This window comes from Natator depressus, chromosome 4 (genome assembly GCF_965152275.1).
Source record: "Natator depressus isolate rNatDep1 chromosome 4, rNatDep2.hap1, whole genome shotgun sequence".
In the NCBI taxonomy this organism is placed as follows: domain Eukaryota; kingdom Metazoa; phylum Chordata; order Testudines; family Cheloniidae; genus Natator; species Natator depressus.
Genome location: NC_134237.1, coordinates 44,153,410 through 44,171,588, shown reverse-complemented (window position 1 = coordinate 44,171,588; position 18,179 = coordinate 44,153,410). Strand labels below are relative to the sequence as shown.

Genomic DNA, 18,179 nt, shown 5'->3' with positions numbered 1-18,179 from the left:
CATGCTGTATCATGTATATTCAAAACCACAAAAATTCATAAAACTTATTACTGGAGCAGATACAGTTCTACATATGTTTCCTTTCCTTTTAAAGAAAAAGTGGAATTCAGTGCAAAAAGCCATTTTGTTAATGCAGTGTTATAGATGAGTGAGATTCATCCCTACTGAGGCAGAAAGGTCAATATAAGAGGACCTATAGTATTTCCAATTGATAAACTGAAGTCAATGGGATTATCCATCAACTTAAAGTTAGGCATGCACAGAAGTGCTGTGTGGCACCAGGCCATACAGTCAGACATTAATTATAATGCCATGCACAGTCATACACAATAAAACCATGTGCAAGAGAGAGTTACACTTGCAGAAATAATTATAACCTTCAATTTCTAGATTTCTTTGCATTCAAATTGTAAATCATAATATTGCATTCACATATTTTGCATTGACTCAGTTGTAGTGTGATCCTGCTGTTTCTTGCTGCTAAAGAAAGCCTAACAACTACATGGACATAATTCTTTTCATGAGCTGCAAAATAAACACTTTGGTCCAGATCACCTTCTGAAGATTCACATGCAGAGAGGTCATCTGGGTGAAAATTCCTCCTTTTCACATGGAAGAGGAGACTTCCCATTCCCTCCCTGGCCCTTCACAGACACTCCTACTCAGGAGCTCAAGGGATTTCTGGGGTCTGAGGGACTGGAGCAAGGGAGGAGGTGCTCTCCACAGCAAGCTCTATGCTCAGATTTCCATGTGGAAGTCACAGTCAGATTACCTATGAGATGAATCCCCTTCTAATTAGTCCTACATGAAATTTCTATTGAGCAGCAATTGGACTTAGATCAATTGGAGATCTAGGCAATGGCAGAGTGGCTCCTGTTGGAGGAGGGAGCCAACAGAGCAGTAGCCATTTCTGCAGGACTTTTCCTGGCTCAGAGGAGAAAGAAGGATTTCTAATGGAAACATGGGGATGAGGAAAAGGAAAGTTTGCCCTCCCTGCCAAGTTTTCTGACAAGTATGGTTAGAGTGTTTTTGCTCAAATAATGTACTCATTTATTTTTTCCTAATTTTTCTGATGTGATTATGCATAAACAAGAGATTATTTTAAAAAAATTGAACAGTAAAAGAAATCCAACTTTTTAAAAAAGTTAATGGGCTCAATTTGTCCTCACCATCTCACAGATATGATTTGCATTCCCCTGCACCACTGGAGAAACGCACCCAGAAGAGAAGGGCAGATTTAAGAGCAACACTGCCCTTCACCAAGGGAGAGCAGATTTCAGTTCTTTCAGAAGCTGTACAGAAAGGTGCTGTAAACTGCCTAGGAGAATGAACAGACACATCTCCTGTATGTCTCTCCACAATCCATTCCAGACAGCCCTGCCCACTTTGTTAGCTGTGCCAGCCAGCTCTGACACACAGGAGAGTATCAGATATAGGGCTATTTGCACTGATGCAAACCCACTCCTCCCTTGGCAATCTTTCCTTTATTGGAGGCCTACAAGCTGAACCAGGGAGGCAACTAAGCTCATTAAATGTAGCATTTAATCTCAGTAATTATTCTTTGATGACAAAGGGGCATCCTGAAATATCTATATTTCATAGGTGATTATCTTTTTTGTGTATCATGCATGTTTTATTTCTCATTATAAAAATTGAAAGTTCAGTATTTTAAACAAAAGAGCACAATATGCACAATGATTTGGGGGAAAACAAATAACTCTTCAGTTTTTATTACAGCATTAACGGGACAATAGTGAACTACTAACATGTAATCCAAATGATGAGACTTGAATCATTATATGTTATACAAGCAAAATAGATTCTTATCCATTAATTTAGTCAGATGATGAACTCTTCGAAACATCCAAATTGAAAAGTTCCTTAATTTTGTCATAAAGCACCAACACTAACGCACCTCCGGTTCCACGAAGGATATTGGAAAAGGCACCCCGAAAGAAAGCCTTAAGTCCCTCCTGTTTGTATATCTTGAAAAAGCAGTCAATGGTTCCTTTATATTGACGTTCAGCCTCTCCACTCTGCATGCAAATAATAAAAACAAAACATTCATGCAATACAGTGAGAAAAATGTTTATGCTTAGCACACTGCAAATGTGTTTTTTTCTTCCCTCAATAGTAATGAACGTTTAGGTATGATAGTTTGGGAACACCTTTTCCTCAGTTTGCTTCCTGTCAAATGCGAGAACTTGAATTACTAAATACTTCTTTGATGTAATGCTCATTTAGCTAGTTCTCCAAAGCTACATTTAGAAAGGCTGCAATCCTTCTTGTGATGCTTCATTTCAGATTTAGTTGGCAAGTGGATAGCTTAGGAGTTAAATGAGGTCTCTCCTACCCTAAGGGTGCCTTGAACCACTCTGACACTATCAAAACTTCTGCATCACATCTTTTTTTCCTCCTTTAGTGCCACTGAATTCTTGTATAGCAAGAAGACCTCAATTCTCTATTAATTAACAGAGTTCATCCAGTGTATATATATTTACACAAAATTCCTTTAAAAGAGTGGTAAGGTTCTGACTCACATAAAAACCCAGAACCACAGGGCGGATGACGAGGAGTGGAATCTCTGCTGCTGTGGCTCAGTCTGTCAAAAGGTGGAGGATTGAGTCAATATATGTTCATCCTCCAACCCTACAAAAGTATGAGTACAAAAGTACTCAGTATGAGCAGGCTCCCATGAGTTTCAACGGGTGAGGGCATGGGTGGTGGAGCCAGAAAACAGCTGATTCAGTATCCCCTGAAAAGCCACAGGGATTTACTGGCCTAAGGGATAGACCCTATAGAGGCACAGTATTGGAAAAGTGTAATCTAAACATGAGTCATGCAGTACAGCTTCTTCTCTTCATAAAGGTGCTGTAACATATGAAAGTGAAGCAAAAAGGAAGACTTGTTAAAGGTTTGCAGAGGCCTCAGTGCCACATTCATTGGGGACAGTTATAAGTGATTACAGCTGAAGGAGAAAGCCTCTGAGCAGTGAAAGATTACATAAATTTGTCTGACTGCTTGTCCACCTGTCAGTAGTGACAAGCATAACTCTCTCTGTATCTTCTCTAAGTGTCGTCATAATGGAAAATCATAGAAGTTTACTGATCAAGAAAGCATACCATGCAGATGTTGTGCTTCTCCATCTGATTGAAATGTTAATATAAGTTGTGGACTGGCTGCTATTGTAGACTTGTATATTGCAATATGCAATATAATAGGTGTAGCAGGAGGCATAATAGAGTTGCAAACACTGTTACCCTATCTGTACAGGATCTGAATCTACTTCAATATATTCAAAGGATACTGGTGGAGGATATTGATGTTGAGGTAAAAATTCTTCTCATTTTTAATAAAACAACTAACTTGCATTGGAAGCAGTAATAGTACCGTCCCCTAGTTACTCCAGGAAGTTGCCTTCAGAGCCAAATTTATTACTGGCTGGAGAAACAGAAAGTATTGTATCAAATGCTTGGCATTAGTGGGGTATTCTGAAGTGCCCGAGCAGGTTAGGTGCCTAACTCCCATTGACTTTTGATGCATCAAAATTTTCTTTGATGCTATGAGAAGAGCAAGTACTTTTTAAACTTTTTGGAACTGCCATCCTCTGTTCTAATACCAGATGGTCAAAGCCTCCCCAAAGATCTAGGGAAGGAGTTCCTGTTTTGTCAGGAGCATATTTAACATTTTTACTTTTTGGTTGAGGCTAATTCCTGATAGTGAGGATTTGTTCTCTGAAGCATTCTTAAGACGTTACTTCAATATCTTAAAATACCTGGGCTCCAAGGAGGAAAGAGAACGAAGTTTACTAGAAAAAATTTAAAACTATCTCGAATGATAATATATATTTGCCTGGATAATCACAAGTACTTTGAAGGAATCAATCACTACATATCAGGTAAGCTGTCACTAAGAGGGAGTAGTCAGACTTTTTCTTCAGTTCTTTGGGAGCTGTCTCATTGATTGCAGCTGATGAGAGATTTTTTTACCTCAGATGAAGAGTGCGATAAAGTCATGTAATAGTGACATACCAGATTCTTTTAATCCAACATGATTTTCAAAAAATAATAGCAAAATATATTGCTTACTTGCATCATCATACGCCTTCTGACAGTGTCAAAGGGATAAGACAGTATCCCAGAGAATGTAGTCACCGCTTGGGCAATGAGAAAGGACAATACGAATGGTGTTTGTTTTGGATTTGGCAATAGCCCCTATAAAGAAAGAGAAAACCAACAGATGACCATGTAATTTCTGATCATCTAAAGTTAATGTCAAAATCAGTAGGTGTAAAGTGTCATTTTCCTAGATTTCTTTTGTAATTACTGGAGAAAGATTATTTGAAATTTTATACCTCCTTTGTAAATAAAAAATTAAATATAGTTTTGAGTATTTAAAATTAAAGACAAAGAAAGAAATTAACATTTTTATTAATTCCTGATGAATACTTAAAATATCTTATAAGCATGTGCTTTTATCCACAAGAGTTACCTTAATGGTGTCATAACATCCAAAATAGGAAGCTCGGTACACAATGATTCCCTGTACTGAAACACCAAACCCCTGGTACAGGCCAACAAGTCCGTCTGACTTTGCAATTTTAACAATACAGTCACCAAGGCCCTTGAACTGTCGCTCAGCAAGACCTAATATAAAATAAGTTTTCTATTAAACAACATGCATATTTGTGTCTTTGTCAGAACTGCTTTAAAAGAATAAAATTTTGCATCATTTTGGGCCAAAAGACATTGCTAGACATGAGAATCCATTAAATTTCTCTTTCACACAGTAGAAAAACAGAGTGCTGACAGGGGAAGGAAAAACTACTCCTCCTCTGCCGATATGCATCACTGTCCAGAAAATGGCACAATAATATCTTCAAATTATCCAAACTTCCCAATCATTAATTAAAGTTAGCTGATTCTGTTTCTTCCACAAATTCAACATTTGATCAGGGCACACAGAAGAATGAAACACAGACCCAGGGATGGATTTAAAGCAGCAAGCAACAACTTTATTAACTTTTAAATTTAATGGGAAGAGGGCTATCCATCCTCTCCAAAAAAATCAGACATTGACTAGGGTACCGTGCAGTGTTAAATGGTCTTCATGCCAAATATCCAATATTCAAGGTTGGCCCCTTTCAAGCTAACCCTTGAATTCAGCCCGCTCTGAATCCTCTTGCCCTTTCCCTGCAAAGGGGAATGAGGGTGTACCTGCAGGGTACCTCTCTTTGCAAAAACTTAAGGCTTCCTATTCTCCCTCCAGGCTAAAAGGGCCCATCAGTTATCTCCTGATACTCATATTTATCCTCAGAGCTTATCCCTTTCAGCCTTTAGCCTGCACTGGGTTATTGGATGTAGGTGGTGACAAAATGACAAACTCCGCTTTTTAATTCCTTCCTTCCTCCTAAAACCAGGCTCCCAGAATTCTGTAGGGAAGGTGAAAAACCCACCAGACAGGCCCACCATTCTCTCCTTAAGGAGAAAATTCCTTCCTGATCCCCAAAAACTCTCAATCTGGTCAGACCAACAGCTTCCTGATAACATACCTCAACTATGGGCAGGGAGGGCACAGCAGCAATCGGGGCAAGATGGCTGCTGCATGCCCAAGAACCCGGCACACAGCACGGGGATGGGGGGGAGGGGCAGGGGGCACAAAAACCCAGATTCCTCTGTCCTCCACAGCTTGGTCAATGGACAACAGAGAAACGTCTTTTCCTCTTATGTCCCCCAGGCCAGACACAATTTCCATATATGTTATGAGCAGGGAGGGCCCCCTAGAGTGGCTGAGCCTGCTCTCTCTTTCTCTGGACGCCAGTACTTGCCTATTCCATGATGATACAATCAAACATTCCTCCCATTCACCCCACTGAGACATGGAGAGGCATTTTCAGCAAGTATAGAAACATGAAGCTATTTTACGATATAATATGCCTAGGCCCTTCTTTAACATAACTCTATTGTGTTTGCCAATCATTTTCCAGCCTTCAGGATACTGAATCCTCAGACAATTAAAAATAGCAGTTTGGACATTACTGATGTTTATTCTTAGAAATCTCGTTCTTTTTCCAGCTTAAATGGGAGCTGCAACCATTTTGCTCTCCACCAAACTGTAACATTTCACACAGGCTGTCTACGCTGCCTTGCAGTTTGGACTCTATGGGGGTGTGAATAGCAGTGAACTCCCCCCTGTGGATGCGGCAGGTGTGAATTAAAAGATTCCTTGTTCACATTAAGGTAATACTCTTTAATGAGAATGAGGAACCTTTTAGTTCTCACCCACAGAGTCCACACGGAGGAGTTACAACTGTGCAGCACTTTTGGTGCGCACTGCTACTCACACTCCTGTAGTCATAACTGTGGAGGTTGGTAGACAAGCACATGGTCAGAACACCACTGCAGTCAATGGAGTGATGCTGATTTACATAAATTGTGAATCTGACCCTCTGATTCTAAGGGAACATTCTTGGCATTCTGTTGACCGTAGCCACATTACTGAAGAAAAGTAGCAATTTGGGACATAGTGATATGGCACCCCAGTGTCAGTTGTCCACTTTTCTTCTGGAGAATAAAATCTAAAGGGGTATGTGAGTATACATCAGAGCAAAACTTAAACATCTTTAATTTAGTCTTTTGAGAGACTTCTAAGACACATATCTAGGGACACATGCTACCTTTAATATATGTACAAAATTCCCATTGATATTCTTTGTATGGACCAGAGGTGCCCTGTGAAGTCTATGCCATTAGAGTCATAGGATTACAAAAATAAAATCCTACAATTGTTGACATTTATATCTGGCAAAATCCAGTGGAGTAGCTTAATGTGAATGTGAAAAATTAAGCAATATATAAAGGCAAAACTGTTGAAATTTAAGAATTATGCTCTGTAGTTGTCTCCAAAGATTTCCCTCTCCACACACTTTCTCTCCCTCATTTTCAATAAAGACCATACAACCCTTAAATATATTTTTATGACTTTTTAACTGTTTGGGGCATTTTTCTAAGTAATGCAAAGAACTGTAATGCACACAGCTGAATAATGATTTGGTTGTAATATACGGATATATATAAATAATCTGAAACGCATCTAGGGAAGAATTAGAAGGGTAATTTAAGAGAATACACTACCTTTCCCAATGTCAGCAGCTAATCGAGTTCGTGCAAAGTCTAGTGGATATACTACACACAAAGATGTTGCTCCAGCCGCTCCACCAGAAGCTAGGTTTGCAAAAAACCATTTCCAGAACTGAAATACAAAAATTACTGCATACAGTTATGAAAATATAGAATTACAACCCCATCATAGTGATCTCCCCTATGGCTATTTAAAGAATTAATGAAAATTATTAGGGCTGTCTGTGATGTTGCACTCCATATGAAAATGGAAGCTTTATGAAAATATACTTGTAATGTGAATATAATGTAACTGGAATATACTTTATGCAAAAGGTCTCTTGTAAGGTATCATTACAAATCTTATAATCTACTGAGTGTGTTCATCCTGTTTGTATGAATGTATCATTCTTGTATCTAAAACTAGAAATAAGAAGTGTTACTCTGAAGTCCTATTGTAATTATGCAAAGTGTGGGCCATTAATAGTGGTTTAGAATCTTGATGGCCTCCATTAACCAGGACAATTGGTTGTAAATGGCTCCGTTTACTTGTAAGCCTTCCTGTGTTCATGTGAGTCAGGCCAGAAAGAATGGAGGCTTAGGATCTCACAGAACATGTGACTGTGTCACCGGGTACTGGAATCCATCTCAAACCTGGTGCTTTTCCATTTAGAAGGAGGGGTGGGGACCCAGAGACAAAAGATTCTCGCCTTGTGCCAAAGCTATAAAAGGGGTTGGAACAGAACAAAGGCGGCTGCCAGTCATGAGAAATCCCCTAGTTACCACCTGAGCTGACACAAGGACTGTACCAGGGGAAAGGATTGGGCCCAGACTAAGAAGGAGTCTAGTCTGTGAAAGAAGCTTACTGGAACATCTCTGAGGGTGAGATTTACCTGTATTCAGTTTCTTAAATCTATTAGGCTTAGACTTACGTGCTTTGTTTTATTTTGCTTGGTAACTTACTTTGTCATGGGATAAGAGGGAAGATCCTTTCATGGACTGAGAAATGGTTAAAAGACAGGGAACAAAGGGTAGGAATAAATGGTAAATTTTCAGAATGGAGAGGAATAACTAGTGGTGTTCCCCAAGGGTCAGTCCTAGGACCAGTCCTATTCAACTTATTCATAAATGATCTGGAGAAAGGGGTAAACAGTGAGGTGGCAAAGTTTGTAGATGATAGTAAACTGCCCAAGATAGTCAAGACCAAAGCAGCCTGTGAAGAACTTCAAAAAGATCTCACAAAACTAAGTGATTGGGCAACAAAATGGAAAATGAAATTTAATGTGGATAAATGTAAAGTAATGCACACTGGAAAAAATAACCCCAACTATACATACAATATGATGGGGGCTAATTTAGCTACAACTAATCAGGAGAAAGATGTTGGAGTCATCATGGATAGTTCTCTGAAGATGTCCATGCAATGTGCAGCGGCAGTCAAAAAAGCAAACGGGATGTTAGGAATCATTAAAAAAGGGATAGAGAAAAAGACGGAGAATATCTTATTGCCCTTATATAAATCCATGGTATGCCCACATCTTGAATACTGCGTACAGATGTGGTCCCCTCATCTCAAAAAAGATATACTGGCATTGGAAAAGGTTCAGAGAAGGGCAACTAAAAGGATTAGGGGTTTGGAACGGGTCCCATATGAGGAGAGATTAAAGAGGATAGGACTTTTCAGCTTGGAAAAGAGGAGACTAAAGGAGGATATGATAGAGATATATAAAATCAGGAATGGTATGGAGAAAGTGAATAAGGAAAAGTTATTTACTTGTTCCCATAATACAAGAACTAGGGGGCCACCAAATGAAATTAATGGGTAGCAGGTTTAAAACAAATAAAAGGAAGTTCTTCTTCACTCAGCGCACAGTCAACCTGTGGAACTCCTTGCCTGAGGAGGTTGTGAAGGCTAGGACTATAACAGGGTTTAAAAGAGAACTGGATAAATTCATGGCGGTTAAGTCCATTAATGGCTATTAGCCAGGATGGGCAAGGAATGGTGTCCCTAGCCTCTGTTTGTCAGAGGGTGGACATGGATGACAGGAGAAAGATCATTTGATCATTACCTGTTAGGTTCACTCCCTCTGAGGCACCTGGCATTGGCCACTGTCGGTAGACAGGATACTGGGCTGGATGGACCTTTGGTCTGATCCAGTATGGCCATTCTTATGTTCTGTCTGTTATTATTTGAAACCACTTAAATCTTACTTTTTATACTTAATAAAATCACTTTTGTTTATTAATTAATCCAGAGTAAGTGATTAATACCTGGGGGAGCAAACAGCTGTGCATATCTCTATATCAGTGTTGTAGAGGGCAGACAACTCATGAGTTTACCCTGTATAAGCTTTATACAGCGTAAAACAGATTTATTTGGGGTTTGGATCCCGTTGGGAACTGGGTGTCTGGGTGGTGAAGATAGGTAACCCGCTGAGTGGTTTTTTGTCAAAGTCTTTAGCTTTGGGGGCATGGGCCAAACCTGGGTCTGTGTTGCAGCAGGCTAGCATGTCTGGCTCAACAAGGCAGGGTTCTGGAGTCCAAAGCTGGCAGGGAAAATGGGCTCAGAGGTAATTCCAGAACGTCAGGTGACAGTCCCAAGGGCATCTCTGTGACCAAACCCAGTTAATGAAAATTATTAGGGCTGTCAATTAATCACAGTTAACTCACGCGATTAACTCAAAAAAATTAATCGCAATTAAAAAAATTAACCATGATTAATCACACTTATAACAATAGAATACCAATTGAAATTTATTAAATATTTTTGGATGTTTTTCTACATTTTCAATATTGATTTCAATTACAACACAGAATACAAAGTGCACAGTGCTCACTTTATATTATTATATTTGATTACAAATATATGCACTGTAAAAATGATAAACAAAAGAAATAGTATTTTTTCAATTCACCTCATATAAGTACTGAAGTGCAATCTCTTTATCGTGAAAGTGTAACTTACAAATACAGATCTTTTTTGGTTACATAACTGTTCTCAAAAACAAAACGGTGTAAAACTTTAGAGCCTACAAGTCCACTCTGTCCTAATTCTTATTCTGCCAATCGCTAAGACAAACAAGTTTGTTTACATTGACGAGAGATACTGCTGCCTGCTTCTTATTTACAATGTCACCTGAAAGTGAAAACAGGCATTCACATGGCACTTTTTTGCAGCTGGCGTTGCAAGGTATTTACATGCCAGATATGCCAAACATTCGTATATCCCTTCCATGCTTCGGCCACCATTCCAGAGGACATGCTTCCATGCTGATGATACTCGTTAAAAAATAACGCGTCAATTAAATTTGTGACTCTACTCCTTGGGGGGAGAATTGTATGTCTCCTGCTCTGTTTTACCCGAATTCTGCGTATATTTCATGTTATAGCAGTCTCGGATGATGACCCAGCACATGTTGTTTAAGAACACTTTCACAGCAGATTTGACAAAACGCAAAGAAGGTACTGATGTGAGATTTCTAAAAATAGTTACAGCACTTGACCCAAGGTTTAAAAATCTGAAGTGCCGTCCAAAATCTGAGAGGGACGAGGTGTGGAGAATGCTTTTAGAAGTTTTAAAAGAGCAACACTCTGATGCGGAAACTACAGAACCCAAACCACCAAAAAAGAAAATGAACCTTCTGCTGGTGGCATCTGACTCAGATGATGAAAATGAAAATGCGTCAGTCCGCACTGATTTGGATCATTATCAAACAGAACCCATCATTAGCATGGAAGCCCTAAAAATTATCTAAAGAATCAGATAATGTTGCAAATTAACATATAATAAATGTTCATGCAAGGCTCAGAGAGTATGTGTAGTAGTATTTCATCCATATCGATTTGACAAGATTCCATTTCTGTCCTCCCATTCACTACAAAATATTTATCAGGTCTTCCCCTGATCTATTTTTAAATTTTAAAGAGCTTTTGTAATTCTCAAGAGCAAGCAAAAAAACACTTTATAATATATTAGAATACGGTTCTGGTCCATGATTCTCCAAACCCACATTACTGCTGGCCTGATGAGACTTTCTGATGACGGTACAACTGTGCACCAACTCCAGTGGTGCTCAGTTGGTACTACAACAGAAAAAAAGTCCCTATGTCTCATGGGCCAAATTGAAGTCAATGGACTTACATCAATCTGGTTCAGAAAATTTAAGAGGTGCAAGGAAAAAACTAACAGGAGGGGAACAGATTAAAACATTTTGCGTCAGATTGGTGAAAATTGGCTTAATTCCACTGATTTCTATGGAGCTACAGCTAACGATCTAGCACTTTAATTCCCACAACCTCTTTTATTGCTTTTAATAGATATATACATATTTTAACAGGTTTTAGCTCGCAAGGGAACTATAGCTTGTAGTTCCTCTTTAGGTTTTCCCACAACACAAAACATATACAAGGGCATCCCAATGGACTGAGCTTCAAAAAAAAAAAGAACACACTGATTGTTTAAAAATGTGCTAATTTTTAGAGAACTGAATCCTGAGCATTGTTTCATTTACAGAAATGTTTGTAAAATTTGAGTCCCAAAAACATGAAAATGCATCCCAGCTGGGTACATTTTTATGAGAAGGAAAAGAGATTTAAAGAATTGTGAATTCAATATAATTTACACCAAGCATAGCTCATTTTTTCCATTGTAAAAAGGTGAACTTGCAAACTGAAATTTCTTATATATTTATTCATTTTGAACAAAAGGGACCAGATTAAGAATTACCATGCAATACAAAGAGACGAATCAGAGAATAGTGCATGTCCAGAGTTCTTTCAGGTCAGTACCAACAGGAAAGCCTGAAGTTGGAATTGTTGCTGGCACTGAAGAAAAAGCTGCCAGGAAGAGAAGCAGAGAACACCATATTTTTTTGAAATTACAGAAACCCACTACAGAAATCCGAAAAAGATAATGTAAGACAGATACAGATAAAAGGGATGTTTGAGCTATTTTTTTCACATGAAACAAATTAGATAACTAATTTCCTGTCAAACATTTAGATTTAATCAAATCAGCATTTTCCATTGGAAAATTTTCAATCCGCTCTAGGCCATACCAAAACAGGTTTACTTATTAAAGTGATCAAATCTGCTAGAGCACATTCACCTGTTTGTCTTTATCCAGTCCAGATATGAAAATCTGTTTGTATTTGTCTTTAAAAGCAAAGTTTAGAGCCTGTGTTGGAAAGTATCGGATAACATTTGCCAAATTGCCACGCCAGAAGCTCAAAAATCCTGTAGGAGAAAACAGATTATTAAATTACATTTACAAAGTTTGTATTATATCACCCTGAATAGATTATATTACATTACTGTTGTTTCTAGTTTATGATGAGTTGTAAAAGTGGCCAAAAAAATTCCGATGGCACTGGAAATCTGAATTTTTTTCTAACATTAACCAACAGATGTCTGTATTAGTAGGCAACAATGAGAAATCTCAACTCTTGAGACCATAAGAGAAATGACAGTAACATTCAGAAATGCTGAAGGTTCCTAACTTCCTTACCTCATAAATAAAATTTGGGATACATATTTTTAATGTATTTGAAAAAAATCTCATAACTCTTTACTGGGATATATATACCAATCATGTTCTTTATCTCATTTAAGTGTGGCTGCATGTGTATTTTAATCACCACAGAAGGAGCTCAGGCTCCATGTACATGGAATGGTGAAATGTTTATGAAACATAGTGGGAACTCAGCATGTACAATGACCTTTTATCATTAGATTCCTGAAAACATTAAAAAAATGATCCCTTTGGACAATATAATTAAGTTGTTAAGGAGACAGGCAAGTATGTCAACTTACAGCACTACCAAGGTGCAAATCCTGTCTGGATGTGTGTAATTCTATTTGACATGTGGAGAAGTTTGCACGCAGTCTATTTGCACAACGAGTGCCTCTAACCAATGCTGTTATTTTTCTCAGGGCAATGCTGCCAAAATGACCCCCACAATACCAAGATAGTGTCCAGCAGAATGAAGTTTAACGCTTTCCAGGAGGGATGGGGGAGGAGCAGGGAGCTGCGTGCTCAGGGGAGGAGGCGGAGAAGAGGCGGGGCAGGGGTGGGGATTTGGGGAAGGGGTTGGAATAGGGGCACCGAGGGGACGGAGTTGGGGTGGGGACTTTGGGAAAGGGGTTGGAATGAGGGCAGGGGAAGGGGTGGAAAGAAGCTGGATGGGGTGGGGCCTCATGGAAGGGGTGGAGTGGGGGCGGGGCCGGGGGCAACAGGGGCAGGTGGTGTCAGCGACGCGGCCCTCGGGCCAACGTACTAGTCCTCATGTGGCCCTCCTGGTGATTTGAGTTTGAGATCCCTGTTTTAAGTTTCTACCTTCCAACGGTGAACTAAATGTCATTATTGTCTTGCTGGCAATCTGGATTACTCCTGACTGTTGCAGTTCCACAAAACACTTTAGGGTGGAATGGCACAAGCCATCACAGTATTGCCAGCTTCAAGCATTCAAAAATCATGAGTCAGGACCCAAAATTTCATGAGATTGGCTTAAAAATCATGAGAATTTAAAAAATAGTAAGTTTGGGATTCTTTTTATTAGCCTTTTCAAGTCTTTAGATTTCATGCTTTTGTGCTTCTCTCTCCAACGAGCAGGGCCAGGGACTTCCTTTTCAAATGAAAGTTGAGTCTCACATAATTACATGACTCCAGGAGACACGGTTTCAAGAAAAAAAACAACAACATGAGAGTTGATGATCAGTTGGTCTCAATATGAAGTCAAAGGGACTACATACATATTTAAAAGTTAACCGTGTTCTTAAGTACTTTGTTGGACTGGAGCAAGAGTGCTCAGCACAGAAATGAGCCATAAAATTGCAAGCAATATGGATATAGGGACTGACAAATTTATCAGAGATCTGCCTGCTAGAATCTGCTCGGAAATATGAGGAGGTTGTGAGAAGGCCACTAACAAGAATCAGGGCAAACCTTCAGTGCTTTAGCTGTTGCTCCTGGCTTTCTTAATCACCAGCTGAACAGTGAAACTGAGGCTACGTTTACAGTGCGCAATTTACAACAGCATGGTTGTGCCCCCCAGGTCTCCTGGCGACAAAAAAATCCTACCCCCGATGAAGGGTGGTAGTTTGTCGATGGGACAGCAGCTCCCACAGCCAAAACGCTGTCCACTCCGGTGCTCTTTGTCATTAAAAATTTTCTCATTCAGGGGTGTGTATTTTTCACACCCCTGAATGACAAAAGTTTTAACGACGAAAGTGCAGTGTAGACAAAGTCTGACATGCATCAATTCAGACTTGCCTCACTCATCTAGGTTGATTTGGGATGAGTATGAAAGTCCATTCACAAAGGGGAACCCTCAAAGTTTTAGGCTTCCCAAATCCCTTTTTTTAAACATTGTTTTTATGGGTATTAAGATTAGCATGCCAAATAGTTGCAACTATTGATAAGGGAAGAATATTAAAAATACCACCCAAACCTAAGATGTCTTATGCAACCCATATTTACGAACACACACTTTTGCTATCACACCATGTAAAGATGTGTCTGTAGATTAAATGAAGTGTCACTTCTGATTTTTTTATTACTTTTTTGATTTATAAAATACACTCAATTAAAATTGCTGAGCGTATGTACCTAATGTTATTAAAACACAACAGTGTTTCCTCAGAAAAATGCAATAGCAGTGATCAATTGAAAAAGAAGAGTCAGTTAGGGAATCCTCAACTTCATTCCAGCAAGAAAAACAAAAGTTAGGGTAGGACACGGTGAACTGAGGCCTGGTGGACAAGGAAGTGGGAGGGGGCGGCAACAAAATGGGGGTGGGTTTGGTGAAGAAGTACTTGGAGTGGGGGGATTGGTGGTGAAGTGGGTGAGGCGGACCCTGGAGCAGCAGGGAAGGACTGTCAGTGCTCTCTTCTTACCTTGTATTGTGGCTGCTACCTGCTCCTCTCCTGCTAGCTGCAAGCCAGCAGGGGAGCAGAGGGAGAGAAGGCAGCCTGCACACCAGGCCTCACATCATCATCTAGTGACAGGAGGCTGAGCTACAAGGGAAACCCTGCCAAATGTCTTCAACTATGCTGGATGCAGGAAATGCCAGTAATAGCATAATATGAGTGATAAAAGCAGGAGTGTAATGCGAGATGCATGACTCCTGCAAACCCTAGAATTGGAGGAGGGTGTGGATCGAACAAGATTGTGTGTGGGGAATCTACACAGTGCTCCATGTAGATTCACCCAAAGTAGAGCGCTCTGGGGGCAGAGGGGTGTACATACCCTGCTCACTGGGGAGGCGCACAAAACGGGGGGGGGCAGGGGTTGCTGGGGGTCCATACCCCGCTCCTTGGGGATGCGCACGAAGCAGGGGGCAGGGGTTGCTGGGCGTCCATACCCCGCTCCTTGGGGATGCGCACGAAGCAGGGGCAGGGGTTGCTGGGGGTCCATACCCCGCTCCTTGGGGATGCGCACGAAGCAGGGGGCAGGGGTTGCTGGGGGTCCATACCCCGCTCCTTGGGGATGCGCATGAAGCAGGGGGCAGGGGTTGCTGGGGGTCCATACCCCGCTCCTTGGGGATGCGCACGAAACAGGGGGCAGGGGTTGCTGGGGGTCCATACCCCGCTCCTTGGGGATGCGCACGAAGCAGGGGGCAGGGGTTGCTGGGGGTCCATACCCCGCTCCTTGGGGATGCGCACGAAGCAGGGGGCAGGGGTTGCTGGGGGTCCATACCCCGCTCCTTGGGGATGCGCACGAAGCAGGGGGCAGGGGTTGCTGGGGGTCCATACCCTGCTCCTTGGGGATGCGCACGAAGCAGTCTATCATGCCCTTGTACTGCTGGTCAGCGCGGATCTGCTTGGATGAGGCCTGCACCTGCAGCAGCAGCTTCACCCGCTCGATGGGCGCAACCGTGGTCTTGGAGACGGCGGCCGCGATGCCCCCAGCCATCAGGTCTGCCACGAAGGAGATGGGGTCGAAGAGCTGCTGGTTCTCCGAGGCCTGCATGGTGCAGAGAGGAGAGGGCAGCAGCACTGGCTGGGATGGGGCAGGAGCTCCAGACAGCAGGCTCCTCCCAGCAGGCCAAGGCCAACTGCCACAGCTCAGAACCCACCCCTGCAGGTCACATGAGCTAACCACACGGCGGCCAAGGGCTAGAGGCACAAAGGGAGGAGCCACGGCGAGGGGCTGGAGCTAGGTGGCTGGGCCTGAGACCTGGAGCCTGGAAGTGAGGAATTGGAGCTGGGTTGGCCGCAGGCTGGACTAGGCAACAAGGACTGACTAAGGAACCAGGGTTGGGGAGCTCCTGAAATCATCATAGTCGTGCTGGGAAAACCTTTTCCTGCCCAGCAGAGAAAGCTTCAACCAATGATCAAAGGTTCCCTGGACAGCACAATGCTTCTCATGTGAAGCTCCAGGAGCCAGGCATCATGTTAACTTGGAGATTTACAAAGATCAAGCACCCAAGGAACCTTAACTCTGCTCCTGAATTTGTGTTCCTGTTTTAGTGCCTGATCCAATTCCCATTAAAATCAATGACTTTGATTTTACACTACAGCAGTGTTTTTGTGGGGCACTCTGGAGCCTGCTGTGATAGTACAGTGACCTCACCAGCACCTAGATTAATAGAAAAACTCAGAAATAGATAGAGTGTAGGGAATTTGTCACCATTTTAAAAAGTTCTTAAATGCAGCAGAAGTGGAATCTGAAGCAGATTAAAGGGCAATTTGGGTGCCTATCTAGGTGCTCAAGTGGAAGCTGAACACACAGGAATTTTCAAAGCTGGTGTTTGTCTGCATCCATGTTGCCTGAGCAGAAGGGGCCAGATTTTTAAAGGTCCCTAAAGGTGCGGCTTTTGAAAACCCCATTAGGCACCTGTGTGCATTTTTAAGCACCTACATACCTTTTACAAATCTATCCCCTTGTGCTCAGTGGGCGTTTCAGAAGCACCCATGCAGATTTCCTGGATGCTCTGAGCTGAGGAGCAATGCCAATTAAATGCATTTTAGCATAGGTAAAATAGCACTTTTCATATGCTAATTAGACGTAGGTGCCCCGTAGTGAAAGGTGTAAAAGCAGGATATTTTCGGACACTATTGGGAGGTGAGCAAAGTCACCCTGTGAATATCAAGCATAATAATAATAATAATAATAATTGACTGCTGTTGGAGCCAGGGTACTAGACAAGCTGGTCAGAATCCACAATGTTTGTATCACATGCTATTCTGAAAGCTCAAGATCACTTTCTTAATGATCCCTAGGTTTTAGGCTTTTCAGATGTGATATTGTCACTATACCCACATGAAACCATAGTCCTTTCGTAGTGTTATAAATTTGCTCCTGAAAGGGCACCTATTTGTAAGGTACTTTCCTTGTGTTTCAAATGATAATTGGTTGGCTGCATTTTCATTGCAAGTCTCTGAATATAAGGGGCAGTTTGGGAGGCTTTATATAATTCCTGAGGTGTATGATCAATTTCTGTTTTGCTATCAGTTGGTTATAACTATGAAACTTCTTAGGCTTATGTGTACTATCATCATTTGCACAGCTTGTGTAATAGTAACTAAGCAACATTCTTAATGTTCTGAGGCTTTTCATGGAGGTATCCATAAGAGCTTTGAAGTTTATGACTGGATTAGAAAAATTCAAATTCTAATTCATCTTACATCCTAATTCACTGATTAAAATTTGCATTAACTGGATCCACCCATGTTATGAATTGTCACTTTCCATAGCTTAGCATTGGCATACCACTATATTATTCAATGAGCTTTAATTAACTAAGCCTTATGTTCTTGCTTACAACAGTCTCAAATAGCATTAACATATACTTAGATGCCTTCATATTTATACCTTTCAATAGCGTATCCTTCATTAGTTCTATGAAATATTTCAGGTGCAGCACTGACACCAAATGATAATCTGTGGGAGGAAAAAACGTAATCAAATGGTATTTTGAATGTGTAAATCTTGACCCTTTGATTATTGAGCTTCAACTGCTAAAGCCACACGTCTCTCTTTCAGAAGTAACAAGCACCTGCCATTCCATTCACGGGCAGTATGTCTACAGCATGGCATGCTTTACAGACAAAGAAGGCAGA

At 41.0% G+C, this 18,179-nt stretch overlaps 1 protein-coding gene across 1 annotated transcript; it reads right to left on the bottom strand.

Moving 5' to 3' along the window:
• Nucleotides 1-1,835: 1,835 nt before the first annotated feature.
• Nucleotides 1,836-16,135, bottom strand: SLC25A31 (solute carrier family 25 member 31). Its single transcript, XM_074950026.1, has 6 exons — nt 15,870-16,135; nt 12,226-12,353; nt 7,134-7,251; nt 4,492-4,646; nt 4,089-4,214; nt 1,836-2,036 (listed from the first exon to the last, which is right to left on the bottom strand). The coding sequence occupies exons 1-6, from the start codon at nt 16,084-16,086 to the stop codon at nt 1,836-1,838; spliced, it is 945 nt and encodes a 314-aa protein (XP_074806127.1). The 5' UTR covers nt 16,087-16,135.
• Nucleotides 16,136-18,179: the final 2,044 nt, after the last annotated feature.

Coding starts and splice junctions, on each gene's coding strand:
- SLC25A31 (XM_074950026.1), bottom strand. CDS start 16,086: ATGCAGGCCTCGGAGAACCAGCAGCTCTTCGACCCCATCTCCTTCGTG. Junction 4,647..7,133: donor AGCTGCTGACATTGGGAAAG/GTAGTGTATTCT, acceptor ATTTTATATTAG/GTCTTGCTGAGCGACAGTTC. Junction 2,037..4,088: donor GAAGGCGTATGATGATGCAA/GTAAGCAATATA, acceptor ATTTGCATGCAG/AGTGGAGAGGCTGAACGTCA.